Raw genomic sequence first — 19,661 nt, 5'->3', positions numbered from 1 at the left:
GATACTGTACACTGTAAATGGCTTGACCTGCTATCTGGTCTAACTTTACCGCTGATAAAACTGTCATTTGGAAAAACAGACTAAATCTTTTCAGAAGCTTTGATTAAAAATTAAATGTACATACATAAAAACATACATATATGCAACACGGATGTCCGCATTTCAGCAGGGATGGAGTTCACAGATCCCTATGAAGAAGTTTAGTAAGTACAATCCTGGCACCTAAATAAGGTGATAGTACCTAAATAAGATGTGTTTGAGCAAAATTGGTTGTGCACATGAATGCCAGATGCTACTATTTTTCAAACTTTTTTCTTCGCCTTGGTAGTTAATGCAAGACTAAGTCTCACCCCAGGTACTGTGGCTCCAGAGATGGAGAGGTGGGTATCAGTACTTACAGCTGTCCTCTTCCTCCATGAAAATACTGATCACGTAACAGGCATACACAAAGCCAATCAGCTGCATGAAAGAGGAGATAAAGCAATCATTAGAACACATTGAACACTTACTAAGCTTTTAGCACAATGCTATATAAATACAGGTATCACAGATATATTTAGAAAACATTTGCTTCCATTTCCTAAATTAATATGTAAATTTCAGTGCAAGCAATCTCAAACAGCTAAATTAAAGAGACTTTCTCTCTTGATCATCTATTATATTTTAATTTTTTTTTTCCTAGCCTCACTGAAATCAGTATTGATGAACACTACTGTTGACTAATACTGATGAAAAACACTTGGACCTTGATGTTCAGCTATTACTTACATTCCTTTATTGGTTCAGTACTTCTGTTCTCACTTGACTTTGTCCACATGAATGTGGGTCCTCTAAGCACCTAATTACATATTTAAAAGATAAAGTATTTATTGACTGCTACAGAATTAACTCATAGTAAAGTTTGTATAAAATCCACAAGAGACACCTTTTTGTGTTCCATAAAGTGTCCCAATGAAGAAATGCTTGGCAGTAGTTTCATTTGATATGTGAAATGTCATGATGTAGCTGAACAGTAAAGCTGGGTTATTATCAGTGTCAGGAAACACCTTATCAGAAGGCCCCATCAGGAAATCACATTAACTATGCAAGAAATGAGCAGACTTATTTCCCCAAAGGGCAACACCAGCAAAATCATGCCCTTATTTTAACAGCAGCTCCCACAAAAACATCCTCCTCAACCCAGATCTGTGTCACTTGTGCCACCAAGAGGAAGGGATTAAGATCTTTAGGATTAGGGAATAGAAACTCCTCTCATTTGCTTTCCATATAGACCAAATATTTTCTTATGACCACCACTGAATAAGAAGAAAATCCCACTGGGCAAGGAAACCTATTAAACCTCACTGCCCAGACATGTCCATGCTTGCGAAAATATTGTTTGTGCAGCTGTACACAATTCATGCTATCCGAAACCCTTGAAAAGACTGTTCAGAGATTAGTTTTAAGAAAACTCCTTTTTCTCTGGTCCATTCAAAAAATCTAATTAAAATAGTCCTTCTAAGGGTGTCACGGATCAACCATGTGAGAAAGAGGTAATTTAATAGCATCTAGACAGGTATAAGCTCCTTCTGAGGCACAGAAATAATTCCAACCTGCTTTCTGGTTGGGCTGCATGAGGAGCTTTACAAGCAGCTCCAAGAGCCTCTCTGCAGAAGAAAAGCTTGTCCACACAAGGGAATTCAGGGAAGTTAAGATGAATTAACTAAAGCTGTGAAATCAATGCACGTAAGATAAAGTACATTAAATCCCTGTGTGGCCTTTCCCATTCAGAAATAAAGTGGCCTTAGTTCACTGTAGCTTAATCCTCCTCCAAGAGATTAATCTTCCCCATGGAGAATTAAGCCACAGTGCACTACGGCTGAGTTGGTTGTGAATGAGAGCTGTCTCAGCGTTGCAGCACAGTCCTGTCGGAGCATCCTCTCCAGGGCATTCACCTCACTGGTGTTTTGGGTAAGTGTGTCTAATCCACCTTTCCTCTCGCTCTGAGCAGACTGCAATATAGGCAGCTTCCTTGGCTGTTTTTTTGGGGTCCAATTTACCTGAGTGGTATTGCCACAGCCTCTATCAGGTGGAGACCACTTTGTTGTGCTGGTGCTCTGAGCCAGCTGAATGCAAACCAGCTCTGGAGGAAGTGCTGGCTGGAAGACAGCTAGGCCCAAGCCGACCTACCAAGCCCTTGGTGTCATGGTGTCTGCAGCTGGATGGGACCTAGAGCCACAGCAGGGGCTGGCTGGCTCATGAGCCCACATTTACCTGCTAAAGACTGTGCAGGTGCGTAAGAGAAGTCCTGCCTCCTGCTATCAATGAAAACGAGATCTTGCTGTTCTGCTGCCCTACACCTCCAGGACCAGACTTACTGACTGGTCCTTGACAGATTAAGCATGTTTTTTCCTAAACTTCACAGTTTAGAGACCCTTTCAGGCATGACAACTGAAGTAACATAATATAAAGGCTTACAAGGGACAAAAACCCAATTGTACTTGAAGTATATTGCTTGTGCCACCAGAACATTATATATAGATTAAATAATTATTGCATTAGTACCACAATACTAGAAAACACAAATACTAGAAAACAGCTGGCTTTTCATGAGGGAGTGTAACTTGTTTATTTACAATATTTCCTGTTCACCATTCATGTTGTGCAATTTGACTGTGTAAGTCACTTGGGTTTGTTTCTTTTCCCTAAACAGGACTGAAATATTTTAAAGAGTAAAACTGCTGAATAAGTAATGAACAGGACAAAAATCAGTTGTAATAAAGCTTGTGGATTAAATGTTTGTGAAGGAAGATCAAATATTTAGAATTATTTACCATTTTCCAATTGTGTATTTCTTTTTTTCTTCTTATTAGCATTCTGTATTAAATTAACTTTACTTTTATAAATGAATTCCTTCTTTATATGTATATGTGTACTCCATATCCATGAATATTATATAAAACATCTATCCATGAGAGCTTCCAGCAAATTTCTCACACGTCTAAGATGTTGGACAGGTGAATAAAGCACAGAAAAGCACTTCCACTCTGATATATTATAAACCGCCTGACACAATGAAGAAGACAACAGGGAAAAATACTCTAAGAAGTCTTCTCTCCAAAGTATGGGGCATGGCAAGCCTAATTGTTTTAACAGTCCTAACAGCTTACATCTTGCCCTTTCAGTAGAACTTCTCCTTAAAGTATGTCTTTCCCCACTCTCTTCAGTGTTCAAAACTGTGGTGGTTTAGCCCGAGTCACCACACAGTTTCTTGCTCACTCTCCCTTTCCCCAGTGTTTTAGGGGAGAGAAACTGGGAAGAAACGAAAACTCGTGGGTTGAGATAAAGACAGTTTACTGAAAGAACAAAGGAAAACTACAATAATAACAGAATATAAGGATATTAAAATATACAAAATGAACAATACATGATTTCTCACCACCTGATGTCCTGATACAGCCTGATCTGAGCAGCAGTAATGGAAACAAAACTGTGCAGCAAGCTGTTGTGGTTTTGTTTAGTGAGGGGGGGTCTAAGGTGGTGGCTTCTGTAGGAAACTGCAAGAAATTGCTCCCCTTTGTTTAGTGGACTCGGCCGGGCCTAGGATGCACCCGCTGCTGGCCAAGGCCGAGCCGATTGGTAGCAGAATGTTCCATGATAACGCCTCTGCGATAACGTATTTAAGAAGGGGAAAACAGAAAAAAAAAAGGAGAAGAGAAGATGTGAAGAAGCTGAGGTGGGGCAGAGGCACAGAGGGGGAGGCGAAGGCCTCATGGGCCTTGCAGGCCTCACCCTCTGGCCTCTCGCTAGGTGGCCGACTGGGCCTCACTCAGCCCGGCCTGGCTGCAAGAAGTGGAGAGGAGATGAGATGGATGATGTGAAGAGATCCTGAGAGGCATCTGCCAGCCTGTTGTGAAGAATTTTTCTTGTGAGAGGAACAGCTGCAGACGCCAAGGTCAGTGAAGAAGGAGGGGGAGGAGTAATGCTGCTCCTGGCCAAGATTCCCCTGCAGCCTGTGGTGATGACCATGGTGGAGCAGGTTGTCCCCCTGCAGCCCATGGAGGTCCATGGAGGAGCAGAGATTCACCTCGAGCCCGTGAAGGACCCCACGCCGGGGCAGGTGGATGCATGAAGGTGGCTGTGGCCCAAGGAGGGCCTGCTGGGGCAGCCGTTCGGGAGAGATTGCACCCCATGGAAGAGATGACCCACGCCGGAGCAGTTTCACGAAGGACTGTGGCTCGTGGGAAGGACCGCGCGAAGGAGCAGGGGAGGAATGTGAGGAGTTCTTTCCCCGACAATGAAGCAGCGCCATAAAACAACACATGATGAATTGACCGCAACCCCCATTCCCTCTTCCCCCCTGTGCCGCTCGGGGGCGGGGAAGGTAGTAGAGATAATGTTAAGCCCGGGAAGAGGGAGGGGATTGGGGGAGGTTATCTTGTTCCCTGTCTCATTCTCCTGCTAGTTTTAGAAATAAATGAATAGTTTTCCCCAAGCCGAGTCTGTTTTGCCTGTAACGGTAACTTTAAGGATTTTCTCCCTGTCCTTATCTCAAACTTCGAGCCGTTTTTCTTGTATTATCTCTCCCTGTTCTCTCGGAAGGTGGGGGGAGTGAGAGAGAGACTGTGTAGTCTGGTTCTGATCACGGCTGAACTACGACACAAGCAAAGGAGCGAAAGGGAGCCAGCAAGGTAGAGGGAACGATGTCAACAAGCAAGCGAAAGACAGAGAAGTTGGAAGGTGGATGCTCCCTCCATGGGCAACCCCCTCTTATATAATGAGCATGATATTTATGGCATGGAATACTCTCTTTGGCCAGTTTGGGTCAATTATTCTGTCTGTCTTTCTCCCAGCTTCCTGCATCTGCACATTAGTGAGACCTGGAAAGCTGGACAGTGTCCTTGGTCTCATTAGCAACAACTCATATCATCAGGGTGTTTATCAACATTCTTCACATAGGAAATCCAAAACACACTGAGAGGAAAATCAACTCCATCTCTGCTGAAACTAGGACAGAAACACACCTCGCCTAATCTATTATCTTCTTGCAAAATCAGCAGCCTCTCTCTGCTTCTCAGTATTTCTTTATATTTCTCAGCATTAGTAGAATCATAGAATCATAGAATGGTTAAAGTTGGAAGGGACCTTCAAAGGTCAGCTAGTCCAACCCCCCTGCAAGGAGCAGGGACATCTCCAACTAGATCAGGTTGTTCAGAGCCTCATCCAGCCTGGCCTTGAATGTTTCCAGGGATAAATATTCCTCATTCAGATAGAAACCACTGCCACCTGTTACGTTTATGTCATATACTTGTTTAAAATATACAATTTTCCTCCATCTGTTTCGTTATTAATACTAGGAGAAATTAAAAAATATATTCACCCTCTCTCAATTTCACGATCTTTTTTTTTTGAAAAAGAAAGATCAGGTCCCTAGTCAGGCTGGGAGGTATCATAACCCATCATATTCCAAGAATATCTTTCTGTAATTAAATGGAAGAATGCACATTTCTGAAAGAATACAGCAATAAAGAGGAAAAAGAACCATCTAGCATTTGTCAGGTATTGCCGTTCAGAGTTGGACAGCAATGTTTAACTTGTGACTAATATGCTAGTAATTGTAGTTGGATAACCGATATCTACAGTACAATTAACACAAAGTGATAAGGTGGAAATATGCTCTTCTACAGACAAGACCTGTTTCCAGATCTTTAAACAGTGTTACAGCCACCACACTGTGAATATTTTTAAAAATGAATTAATTAAAACCTCTTCATTTGCTTTATGGATGGACACACTAATAAAATATTTATTCCAACAAATTACTTTTGTTATCTTGATTAACCCAACTGCTGTTTAATTAATAACATTGTGCTCATGTGAACCCATCTAGCCATCATGTTAATTGCCAATTTGCAGTGAGCTGCCAGTTTCTTGAAACTGGAAATGTTGGTTATTCAGCCTGGTACCAAGTGATAGACTTAAATGTGTGTTCCCTGATAGCTAAAGAAAATGTGATGCAAATGAGCTGGAAGATACTTAAGTTTCTCATCTTGGGTTTCAGTAATCATTCAAAGGGACCAATGAAGTCGTTGGAATAGGATGTCCAAAGCATCAAAGGGCACTAACAACTGAAAGTATAAATGGGAACATCTGGCTTGATCCAGAGAGCTATTTAGATGCCAAGGTGGGCTTGTCTTGACAGTGATGAGTTCCAAGGCATGGAAACGTTCTGAGATTCTTGCACTGTACCGGGGACCACCTGTCTTGCCTTCAGAGCCCATTCTAGTAAACAGTCTCCGAGTACACTTGTCAGTGCTGTTCTGCAGAAAGTCAAGCAGGAAACTGTGGCAAGAGGCTGTTGTCCCCTCCTGTCATCCAGCTACACTGTGGTCAAAGTACACATCTTTCTCTGGAGAGAATAAACAATACATAAAATGCTCAGATATTTAATGGAATCACAGAGTCACAGAATGGTTTGGGTTGCGAGGGACCTTTGAAGACCATCTAGTCCAAACCCTCTGCCTTAGGCAGGGACATCTTTCACTACATCAGGTTGCTCAAAGTCTCATCCAATCTGACTTTGAGCACTTCCAGGGATGGGGCATCCACAACTCTGGGCAACCTGTTCCAGTATCTCACCACTCTCATAGTAAAAAAAAACGTCTTCTTTGTGTCCAATCTGAATGTACCCTTTTTCAGTTTAAAACCATTGCCTCTTGTCCTCTCCCTACAGACTGTGACAAAAAGCCTCTCCCTGTCTTTCTCATAAGCCCCCTTTATATATTGAAAAGCTGCACTAAGGTCTCCTTGCAGCTAAACAGCCCCAACTGTCTCAGCCTTTCCTCATAAGAGAGGTGTTCCAGTCATCTGATCATTTGTGTGGCCCTCCTCTGGACCTGCTCAAACAGGTCCATGTCTTTCTGGTGCTGGGGATTCCAGAGCTGGATGCAGTACTCTAGGTGAGGTCTCACCAGAGCAGAGCAGAGGGGCAGAATCACCTCCTTCGACCTGCTGCCACGCTTCTTGTGATGTAGCCCAGGATACCATCACCCTTTTGAACTGCAAGTGCACATTGCCAGCTCAAGTCCAGTTTTTCATCCCTAAGTCCTTCTCCACAGGGCTGCTCCCAATCTATTCAAGCCCCAGTCTGTACTGATATTACAAATTGCCACAGTTCAGGTCCACTTGGCCTTGTTTAACTTCATGAGGTTTGCGTGGGTCCATTTCTCAAGTCTACCAAGGTCCCTCTGCATGGCATCACTTCCCTCTAGCATATCAACTGCATCACTCAGCTTGGTGTCATCAGCAAACTCGCTGTGGGTGCACTCAATCCTGCTACACCACTAATGAAGATATGAAACAGCACGCCTCCCAGTACAGACCCCTGAGGCACACCACTTGTTATTGGTTTCCATTTGGACACTGAGCCAATGACTTTCAACTATTTGGACACAGACATTCAGTATTTTTGGAACCACCAGTATTGTCTTACCAAAACCCTTATTTCTTCAATGACTAGCTGATAAATGTTGCTCACATCTCACATTCTCCAAACCATAGCAATGAGCAGGCTTAGGCTGTGGGAAACAATTTTCACCCAGGCTAAGCTGGCAGAGACTTCAGTGTGGAGTGCACAAAGGGATTTCTTATTAGTAGAACATGGGTACATTTATATAATGCTATTATCAAGGCTTTTGATGCATAATTTATTTTCTGCTGATAGCCTTAGGTAAAAACGAAGTAGGAGTCTCTGTTACTTTTCTCCTACGCAGGCAGTATAGTCTCTAGAGGACCTAAATGCTTTAGTATCACTAAAATCTCTAGGCTTCAGCTATGGACATCTGCATGAAATATAAATGCCTAGGTTAACAGAAGTAAAATCAGATTATATAAATGTCCATCATTAAACCATAAGAAATATGAATACCTGTAAAAATTTTAAAAACTAATCATCTGAGCAAATGTATGCTGTGCCATACAATTGCTTTCAATGAAAATTGCTAGAATATATCCTATTAAAAAGAAGAACCAAACTGTGTGTGAAATGTATATTTACTTGCAAATTAATATATTTTAATAGTTACCAGTTAATGTGGATTAACCTTGCCTTAGGAAAACAAGGACAAATGCAATATAAAATTAGAAGTGATTATTTAAATCAAGGCCATTGTCTGCAGATTGAAATATTTTTGATTAAAATTGATGACTTAAATAATTTTGATTTAAATGTTTCTGCTTGGCTTTGTCATCAGCTGTAGCCTTTAAATCCACTCTCACAGTACGTGATCACCTTCCTATCTATCTGCTTCACACATGCAGTTCCAGTGGTTCGAAGGAGATTCGTGCGTGTATATCAGGTATTTAAGATTACATGAAGCAGTGCCCTAGGCTATCAGGTTAATCCTCAAGATCAGGTTTGTAAGAGGACACTTATCACTATTAAGCTACTACACAGAGTTTTGTAGAGATCTCATTACAACAACTTATTGTTGTAATTCAAATACACTAAATAAATGTTCACTAGTCCTGTCTCCCAGAGGATATACGCAACATTATAGGTAAACTAGATTTGGAAGATTTCTTCAATCAAAAAAATAAGAGAACTGTGCTTTACGTCCTTCCTTGTACACATCCAGTCCACCTAGATTGTCATCTCACTGAATATGGCTTTTTCTTGACTTGGTTTTTTTGCTGATGAGAGCTGAAGAATGTTATTTCCCATCTATCTCTGCCCTACTTGCAACCTGGCAGATACAACTCCTGTTTTCTGACAGACATTGTCCAATTTTCCCACAATGATTAAGAGAGTGCAAAAGCAGAAGAAACTTTTTGAATTGAATGCTTATGTATAAAAATGGTGTAGGATACAAAGCTTGACAAACTGTCTTTAAATTTAACATATAAAATGGAACCTGTGTAGCAAGAGTGAATTTACTGTAGTAAAAAGGTAAAAATCCATAAAATTACAAAACTTACCAACTATCTCCTGATTAACATTTTCAGGAGAGCTAACAAATTCTGAGGGAAGAGATGAATGTGAGTGGTTCACCTTCTTAGCAACCTGTTCTCCACTAACATTTTTAACACTCTGCAAAGAGAATTGTAAAGTCCTTTTCTTTCTTTAAAAATCAGAATGTGAGATACGTAAGAGAAACAGGATATCATCCCAGGATCTATGTGTATACATGAGTCAGCAAGACAGAAACGTGACTAAGATTATCAGGCACAAAGAAATCTTTCAAGACAATGACAAAAGATAGCAAAAAATGCAATATGGAGAAAAAGAATCAGGATCAAGAGTAACAGTAGCATATAGCTGTAGTATAATAATAACCAGTCACTGTAACAGCATGATTATATACTATGGACTATTGTATATAGTTATCCAATTCCATAACTGTATATAATTATGCACTATAACTGCTTGATTATATACATTATAGTAGAAATATATTGCAACATTGTATAGTTAGACAGAATTTCAAAAGTGAATGCACTTTTTTGAATTAAAGAGACAGTCTCAAAAATATCTTCTCATTTTCTAGATCTAAATGATAGAATATGCAACATTTTACAGTGGTAGCAGTAGAAGCTCCAACCTTAAAGTGCTTAGAAATCTAAAATCATAAAAGGAGAAAAACAACTGGAAAAATGTCAAGAAAACACAGAAGGGCATGGCAGCAGCCACTTCTCAAGTACGCTATGTTGTCTAAGCATTATCTTTTTTTTTTTCCTTATCTTCCTAAAATCTACTGGATTTGACCTGAATAAAATTCCGGCTTTAGGGGCATTGTCTACCAACTTCAGCGGTGTGATCCTGAGCTGGTCTAGTCCAGCTGTGCCATTTACAGTGTAAGTGGAAAGCTCCCAGAGGCCAAAACTCTGGTAGGCCTTAAAATGCGCTAAGGACTCTAGGAGTAGGGGACAGGAGCTTATGGGTAGTTTTGCTTTATATTGATCAGGGAGAAACAAGTGAGCAGAGCTACTAAAATAAACTTCTATTCTTAAAATACATAGAGGTTGCTGTTGGCTAATACTGCAGGAGATAATTCCTCCTGAATGCCATCTACCTAGGACTGGGAGGGGAGAGCAGCACGATGGGAAAGACTACACCTGTTAGCTACAGTGCTATGATTCTATGATTCTATAAATACCTAGGTAATAATAGCTAAGATCGAACACATTATTCTAGCTCCTGTAATCCATAAACATGGCTTGAAAATGGTGTGAAAAACATGCAAAGCTTTCACTAACAACAATTATGCCAGAGCATACCACAGCGAAAAATAGAACAACTAAAAGCAACCTGCAGATAAAACCTAAGCCATCATATTAACTCACGTTAGGAAATGTTATATGATCTAATGAACTGCAAAGTAAGATTTACTCTCTACCCATACCAGTCTGCTCATATTAGCTCCACTACTGGAATCCTCAGAGAGGATCTGCAGGAGTGGTAGACACAGAAACGCACCTCAGAAGTAAGCTGCAAAGCCTGAAAGACATGCACCAGCTTAGACCCAGCACTAATTAAATCAAAGGAAAAAAAGAAAAAAGGCTTGAATAATAACCAAGAACTGGTTAAAATTCACAAGATGTAGAAATTCATATAAGGCAGCATGGATGATCACAGATTGTCCGAAAACTTTTCTTATCTAGTCTGCAAATGGAGCTGGAAAAGCAGCACACAATATTTCTGTCTGTGGATCTCAATTCCAAATTATTTTTGGACATTATATAGTTGAATGTTCTTTTTCTATTAATATTTTGTTCTATACAGACAAGGAAAATCACAAAGAAATAATAATTTTGATTTTTTTTTTCTTGGATGTGTAAATATATACGGGAAATTCTTAAAATCTTAACTTCCCTAGAGGACTACAGAAGGTAAGTCTGTCTATTCTTGACAAAGAAAGTTTACTTGCATCTTTAAGAAAAGTAAGAAAAGACAAAATGGGCAAACATATGATGGATCTTGATTCTTGAAAATGAAAAATGAAAAAGAATCACCTCTACATCCACCAGCGACTTTGATTATTTTTTGCTTTTTTTGTGTGTGTTCATTGAAACGCTACAGTGTTGGAAACAGTATATCACAGATAGAATAGGTGAAGACAAGAAACTCCTTCTTGATCATCACTTTATTTTTCCTAATCAATTCCCATCTAACAGGGTATTTAGCAGATGATCTATCATACAGGTGCTTTCACTTCTTTATGAATCTGCCGTATTCAAACCACAGAACAAATGACTCATTTTTGAACTACAGTTGTGCTGGTTTTGCTCGTTGGAAGAAACAATACAGTAATCAGAAATTTGGCTGAATTTATGTGTTTGGCAGGTAACATAGCAGCCTCTTCACTCAGCTGTAACACCTAAAGTTGTGCAACACAAAGAACTTTACAATAGCAGTACAGGTCATTTTGAAAAACCCTTGTACAATAGTTGGTTTTCTTTTATGGCTATCCTTCCCACTGTAGTTCTTACTATGGATAATATTGTTTAATTCCTTCAAGCTGCTACCTGAATGTGCAGATGGAGGTACACAAACACACACATACACACACACACACACATGTCCTTTTAGTGCTTTATGGAGTGGCCTGCTGTGATATGTGAGAAACAAGACTACCATAAAAGCAGCAATGTTATCAGTTTGCTCAGGTATTCCCAGTTGAACTGTGCGCTAAAAGGCTTTTGTGCTGGGTTCCCACTGAGCAGAAAAGCTATCAAGAACTGCAACCAAGCTTTGCTTTCTATCAGTGCCTAACGAATTTCTGAAGCTGCTTCTCTGGTCACATCTGACCCAGTGTGATCTCTTACACCACATGTCCCTGGCACAGCTTATTTGCTTGCAGGATATGGTCTCCAAATGTACGCTGTGGCTTTGTGTCCTGTTCACTCCTGTTTCTCACCAACAACTTTCACTTGACACTGCATCCCACTGCTCCCTTTACCTTCATCTGGGTCTGATTCCGCAGCCAAAATCAATATTTCTTTTCCAAGGAGCCTAAGCTCAGCCTGTGTGCAAATACACAAGCAACACTGAAGCCATTCTAGAAAGGACTTTGTCTCCCACTATCAGTACAAAACCAGCATAAGTGTCCCTACCTGGCTGGTCAGCACGCCCCCATGTGCTGGGCATACCAGTGACAGCAAACGTACTGCCTCAGAGTCAACTGACAGGGTGTTTTAGCAAATGGGAGGCAGATTTGGCCTTAACTTCTAGCTATTAACTGGAGGTGTGTCTTTGAAGTCCTTGACTCTGGCTCACCTAGACTGAGCTTTTGGTTGCAGCATGTAGAGCTTCTTTCCAGAAAAGAAGCTCAGATTTAAAGAAATCTAGGACATAGGTGATGGTGCTTATTCAAATCTTGTTCTAACATGAAGACAGATTCTGAATTACAAAGCCTGAAGGAGAGGAAGTTAGGCAAAGAAAATGTTAGCCCACTTCTCCTCCTCCTCCTCCTTTCATCCAGAGCTGGGGCAGATCTTTGCGGAGAAATCTCCCACCTGTACATGGGGGGCACCAGGACCTCAGGAGTATGCCCTTAGTCCTTGGAAGAAGCCTTAATATACATAGGGTAGGTTGAAGGCATCACCCAAACAGGCGGCTTTGAACATCTGGAGTATGTTTTTAGAGTTCCTCTGCTTCTGTTGGACTGGCTGTTTGCTTCCTAGCAGCCACAAATAAGTTTAAGCCTACTAAGCCATGCAGTGCTGCACAGACTAGATTAATAAATATCTGGGAGGTTAAACTTTATGGCACTCTTTCCCCTACTGTTACAATTCCCTTACATTGCGAGCAGAAGTAGAGCCAGCTCATTTAAAAGAAACTCAGGCAGGTCTATTTTATAGGCAACTCTACAGTTCTTTGAAATGTTAACTTCTACAAAAGCCAATTTTCATCAAAACGAAAATAAAGAAGAGGCAGTCTGACTCCTGTAATATGCAAATTGGTACAAACTATAATTATTTAATATAAGGACATGGGGACAAACATGGCAAAATGGTGAAAAATGAGTGATGATGGAAGAGGTACGGCATGTATCACTTTTGGGTGACAAGTGATCTAATTGACATAGAGCACTTGCACCTCCAAAATTTTATTGACCAGATCCCTAACCACAGCTTCTCAAGAATAATATGCTGTCATGGGATATAAAGGATTAATCTCTTAACCTCATAGATTAGTAAAAGGCCAAACTCTAAGGATATATAAATGGTGCGTGAATAGATCAGTGTTCACAGTGAGAGAAGTTATCTGTAGTGCCCTATACAGAATCATGCTTGGTCAGCCCTATGCATTTCAATTACTCATGAATGATTGGGAAATAGAGTGAGGGACTCAATCCAGATTGGTGACAACAGAAAATGAAAGTCAACTGTGAAATGTTGTCAATGGATCTCTCATGACATTGAGTGACTTGGTGTCAAAATTACAGCTGAAATTCTATGCCAATAAATGCAAAGTAACACACATAAGGAAAAACAATCATAACTATATATGCGCAGAATTGGCTTTAAATTTGTTATTACCTCTTGGAAAACTTGTGAATAGTTTGCTATAAACATCAGCTTGGTGCTCAGTAGCAGTCAGAAAGGAAAATCAAATAGTAGGAGAGCAATAGAAAAGAAAGTAGAATACGTCATTATGCTACTGTACAAATCTCTGTATCCCACATCCACAGTGCTCCTCATCTCAGAAAGGAAGTAGCTGAATCAGAACAAGTACAGAGAACGGTGTCAAAGATAATCAGAGATATGAGTGGCTTCAGAATAAAGAGAGATTAAACAAATTCACCCTTGGAAAGGAGGCAATTGATGACAGAATTATAAAAAAAATAAAATAATGAATGGCTTGAAAAGATGAATACAAAATAAATAATCCTATTTTTTTTTGTTATATAAGAACAATGGAAAACTAAAAAAAATTATCAGCTCACAGACTAAGGGGCTGCCTTTAATCACAAACTGAAGGAAGGACATTTTTCCTCACAAATCAGAATTAAACTGTGAAACTCAATGCCCAGAACATGCTGGAGAGGTGAGACCTATATATGGGTCAAAAGCTGATTAGGCACATTCAGGGAAAAAATGTTCATCAAAGGCTATGAAAAACAAGATTTCAGCTACGACAGATTTGTCCCAGGAAGTTCCAGGCAATATTGCCAGGAGATGTTAAGCACTCATGTTTGCTCCATTAAACATGCCAATCTATTACTATTTACATTTGCTAAATACAGCTGTAAATCACACAGCAGGAAAGTCTAACTTATACAATCGGAAAGAGATTAAAATATTAGCTCTAGGCTTAATGTATGTATTCTAATTTCAACCTACTATTTGCTGAATTGAAATGCATTAATTGAAGATTGGTTGCATTCAGGTTTTGGAATTAATATGAAATGATTCAGTTAGGTATGCTACATATTCCAGTTGAAAGGTAAGACATAATGTTAGATACTTCCGTATAAAATATTGAGAATAGATATGAGTGATGCTCAGCTATTATGCCAGGTTTCTAGGATTGCTCTCAGCAGTTCATAATCCAAGATTTCCTTGCAACCTTATTCATTGTGAAAAATACGGGCTATGATTGGAGCTGGCCCAGGTAAACTTTTATTATTTAATTATGAGTAAATTGACTTTAAAAAAATGTAAAAGTACTTTATGGATTTGGTTCTGAAGTATTTAAAAAATCAAAAATTCACACTACTGAGCCAATCTTTTCTGGTAAAAAAAAAAATCATTAATACTTAAGTACTGAAACAACTAGACAGAAAAAAAGCCCTCTTAAATGAAAGGACAAATGCGTTATGTCAATCTTACATTTCTAAAATACTATTTAGCTGACTGTGGGACTGATATTCACAACCTTATCTCGAAAACTGACATCAGTCTTCCAAGTACCAACCATGCCTGTGAACTCTTTGTATTTTTCAGATTTTTGGAAAATTAGTTCATCCATTGTCAATTTAGCAGATATGCTGAAATGAAAAGCTGTGCACAGAAGCAACTTTCCTCTGTGACCAAAGGTCTAAAAGTCTGTCTAGTGGGAGGGGACTAAACTGAATTCATAATCCAGAATACCAACTAGTTGGTCCCGAACACTGGCCTGAGAAAATCGTCCTCAAGTGAAAAATACTTAGAAGAAAATTGTTCTTTCGTTATATATCTTATTTTCTTATAGACTAGCCTAAAATGTTCAATGCCTCTCTTTCTCAATTTAGGATCTCCAGAAAAAAAAAAGTGACGTGAGGATTTAGTTAAGGGAGTTTGGTAAGTTTACTAAAACCTGAAGATCTCATATTCACCAGGTAAACTCCTACTGCCTGTTTAGAGATATTCACAACTGTGTGACTCTAGCTTCACTAGAACTCATTCTTCCTTAATTTTTCTCTGTAATTTCTTAGAGATGTGGCTATTCTTTACATATGTACATGGGAAAATACGTGTGCTTACAAAATAACACTTCAAAAAATTCCCAGCATTAAACAACAAAGATTTTTATTCTCCAAATTATATGTATATTAAATATTTTAAAATAATTATCACCCAAGAACTTGTGTTATGCTGAACTAGACCTTTATTTATTTTAAGTTAAGGGAAAGGTTCTATGTTATGACAAGAAAAGAGGAACGGAGCAATAAACCAATATTATTTGGTAAGAATTATGTTTAAGAGAGAAATAGTAAAATTTCTTCACCATGACAGAGTCAAGAGACATCTCTGTCCCGGGAAATACCCAATAGTCAATACATAAGTTGTACCTAAACTGTAACCTGTGGCTCCTTACGTCTTTTGCATGCTTAATGCTAAAATTGTATTCATCATCAGTAGGGTCTTAGGCAGGAAGGAAAATGGACTCTAAAGAAATAACAAATAATTATTTCCAGTGGCATTCAATCTGATTATCTGGTAGCATATTAGCTGGATGATGTGAGAAACTGAACTCACTGGTTCATTGACTCAATCTTAATGGTAGTCATGATTTGATCATATATTCCATCCTTTCCATCAGCTGAATTTAAGTAAATTATCTTAATAATGTGCTTGCTTAGGCTCCTGTTTGTTTGCTGAATGTTTTAACAAAGTCCATAAGAAGTTTATAGAATAAATTGTCCTGTCAGATTGCAACATGGATCATGAACACAAGCGAGATTAAAGATGATATTTACAAGGCATTTGACTTTGTGTCCACATTGACAGGGATATTTCAGAATGGATAAACAGTGAATTAATACAACTAAAAAGAGCATAAAGTGTGATAAAAAATATTCAAAGGCGTATTGCTAATAAAGAGTAAGCTCTAGGAATGAGCTGTCACAGTCCTCAGTGATGTGACCCTGAGGCTGTAGGTGCACGTGGCAGCAGTAATTGTTTTCCAGCATTGGCAGGTCACCCATCTGCTGGGCCGCATGCTGCAGCTATGCAAATATCTCCTCTAGCTGACTGCAGGCATGGGTTTGAGCAGCTGGATATAAGGTCTGGTTACATTAAACAGCATTGCCCTCAGGGGAATGAATACAGAACCAGGGCCACAATGGCCATGAGATGGCTGAAAAATCCAACGTCTTTTCTCTTTATTGCCTTCTTCGGTAGAAAGATTAACTATGGTCAGTGAAGTAATGTCACTGACACTAATAAAGGACTCAGGTAAGAATAAGGAAGAATAAGTTATTGATCATTTCCATAAATTAGAAATCTGAAGAAATTCAGATATACTAGCCCTGGTAAATTCACCTCAAAGCATGGAGAAGTCTGGCTAAAGCAATCTCAAGCATGTTAGAACATACTTGTGAGAGTTTGATTAAAACAGGAGAGGCTGAAGAACAGAAACCCAAAGCTTCTCCCTATCTCTTTACACAAAGACAGGGAAAAGACAAGAGAAAGAGGACCCACAGAATTATATCCCTAACTTAATTTACTACAAACTTGTTGAAACAAGGAATCAAATTACTAGTAGGTAAATAAACATACTAGTAAGAAGACAGTGATAAGTAATAGCCAATATGAATTTATCAGAAACTGAATCATCTTAAATCAAGTCTGTTGTTTTTTTTTTTTTAGGAGAGACAATGGGCTTTGTGGTTAGGGAAGGAGCAGCAAGTGTGATATATCTTGATTTTAGTAAGCATTTTGACACTGCTTGACATTCTTATAAGCAAACTATGAAAATATTGCTTATACGAAAGTACTGTTATATAGATTGAACAACTGGCTTGAAAATTGCACTCAGAAATAGCTTCTCATTTTTCTCCATTAAATTAAGGGATGGTAGCCAATGGACCTCTGTAGAATTCCACCTGGGTCCAGTACTATCTAGTAGTTTCATTAGTCACTTGGTTATCCAAAGAGATATTATGCCTTTTACACTTCCAGACGGAAGCAAGCTGGCAGTGGTTGCAAGCTCCATGGAGGATAAGATTAGAATTAAAGTAATCTTGACAAACTGACAAAGGGTCTGGAAAAAATAGGACATGATTCAGTAAGGCCAAGTGCAAATTACTATTCTTAAGTAGGAGTAATGAAGTACTCAAAGACAGAATAGGGTGAACAACAGGCTATGTAGCAGCTCCACAGAATAATGTATCACACCCAGACTATGACTTGATAATATCATGGTGTTGGGAAAAAAAAATCAGACAGCATACTGGGATGCAAAACTGAATTTCAAGCTGAATCAGGAGTGCCCTAGAACACAGCACCAGTTGACAGATTGTGTATATTTTGGAGATTTCCCTTCAGCAAAGATGAGAACCAATTAAAGGAAGTCCAGATGAGAATTCTAAGGATGATCAAATATCTAGAAAACATGACCTCTGTGGAAAGCTTATGATACTAAATTACACACTCCCTTAAAACTTCTGGATCTGGGACACTGCATTTGCAGTGTATTGGTAGCTCACAAAGTTCGTAGAAAGATTGAGTGCAAAGAGCTTCTTGAGACTGCTGCCATCTAAACTACTTATCAAACAATTTTATTCTAGAAATAATAAGTTACTGTCAGAGGATAAAAATCTTAACAGAGCTTTTCAAATTCAATTACAACATGAAACAACTACTAATACCAAAAGACTCGAGGGTTTGCTCATTAGTATTTTAAAGCAGCATGACAGATTATTTTGAGTGTGTCAATAATGATTCATACTTCTTATTGAGTCCCCATTGTAAGGGAAAAAAATCTTAAGACAGTTGAAGTGTCTTTTTCCAGGCCAACACATGAAAAAAATCATTAAAGTTGTTATGAATTTAGACAGGGCATAACTTTGTCTGACAGCTATAACAAGAGTGGATGAAATGCAAAGCAGAATCTGATCACTACAGGTTTTGTGCTGGCCACTATGTGGGCAACATTCAACTACTATGGAAGAAATATGACACACAGGAAATACGTCCAAAGCTGAAAAGAGAAACAAGGTGTGTGAGAGTATTCTCTGATGGTGAAGAAAGACGGTTCATACAGTAGGATAGGCAATTACCTTCCCAACGGGATAAATGAATCATCACCACGAAACAGTAAACATCTTCAACATTAAAAAAAAATATATATTACTGTTGAACCCTGGGCTGTACATGAGAATAACTCTGTAATTCTTTCTAGGAAGCACCTTTGAGATGTTGCCAGCCAGATGTTCAGATGACCACATCTATTCAGAAGCTGGACAGATGCCTAAACATATACATCTAATACGATTTTAGGAATCATAGAGTACTCTGCCAAAGTTCCAGCTGCCACTCCAGGAGGTCAACAGCTTGCAAGTCCCACTTCACACTCATTTAGTATAGGCAGATGTCTTAGGCATTCTAAAAAGTCGGCTGAAAATTTGGTGGGGTAGCGTAAGGTGTCTACAGTGACACCAAATACTTTCATTTAGAAGGCATAAGATACCTTCCAAACTGGGGAGATTTTTTTTTTTTAAAAAGTATTACTGAAAGTTTTTCTTCATTGTCTAAACTTAATCCCACTTATATTGACCCAAGTGTGATTAGGTTTTGTACAGTTGTACTGTACAAAATGCTTGATGTTCTTCATATCCACACAATATAGCTTTACACTACCAAGAGAAGTTGAATTAGATGTGCGTTGAGGGAGGTTGTACCTAGATTAATCTTCTTCCCAGCGGAGGCAGAGGAGCACAGGAACCTAAAACTAGTCCATAGGGTGCAAGAGAATTTTCTTCCAAAAGGTATGATTTTGTGCTGTGTTCAAAAAGACACCAAGAAACACAAGTTTCAGATGAAAACTAAGTGGAATAGCTGAAATGTATGTGTCGTACTAAAAACATTGTGCAGGCTATGGAGGTCACCCTCCAGACTCTGGGAAAATAACACATTCAGCCAGTCTGAAATGGCAGTCTCCACTATCCTGCATGTACCTACAGAGATGTTTAACTAATTAAGAAGGTGGACAATCTTAATCCAGACTAAGAATGAGCAACAACTTGATTACAAAATGGAATTGATAAGGAATAGGATAGTTATTATCTTTTGGGTCATGCCTTAGGTTTTGAAAAACAACAACAGAGTTCAGGTAGTTTACTCCTCTTTGGTCTGGACCCTCAGTGGAGTGACATGGGACCGTTTTTACAGCCTTTCCTGTATCACCTTTCTCAAGATCATCTGCAAAAAATAGCAGGAAAGTAGAGCAAGGGTTGTCAGCTTTCCAAAGAAGGAGG

At 39.1% G+C, this 19,661-nt stretch overlaps 1 protein-coding gene across 2 annotated transcripts in view; it reads right to left on the bottom strand.

Moving 5' to 3' along the window:
• Positions 1–19,661, bottom strand: part of NKAIN3 (sodium/potassium transporting ATPase interacting 3) — a 380,195-nt gene that overhangs the window by 24,426 nt on the left and 336,108 nt on the right. For both annotated transcript variants that reach the window (XM_086740868.1, XM_086740869.1), the window contains exon 5: positions 399–459. In XM_086740868.1, the coding sequence (XP_086596994.1) occupies positions 399–459 (61 nt within the window). The remainder of the gene's footprint in view (positions 1–398; positions 460–19,661) is intronic.

Source organism: Chlamydotis macqueenii, chromosome 2 (assembly GCF_036417535.1).
Source record: "Chlamydotis macqueenii isolate bChlMac1 chromosome 2, bChlMac1.mat, whole genome shotgun sequence".
NCBI classification, from domain to species: Eukaryota; Metazoa; Chordata; class Aves; order Otidiformes; family Otididae; genus Chlamydotis; species Chlamydotis macqueenii.
Note: the sequence above shows the minus strand (reverse complement) of the source record. Positions and strands in the feature narration are given on the sequence as shown.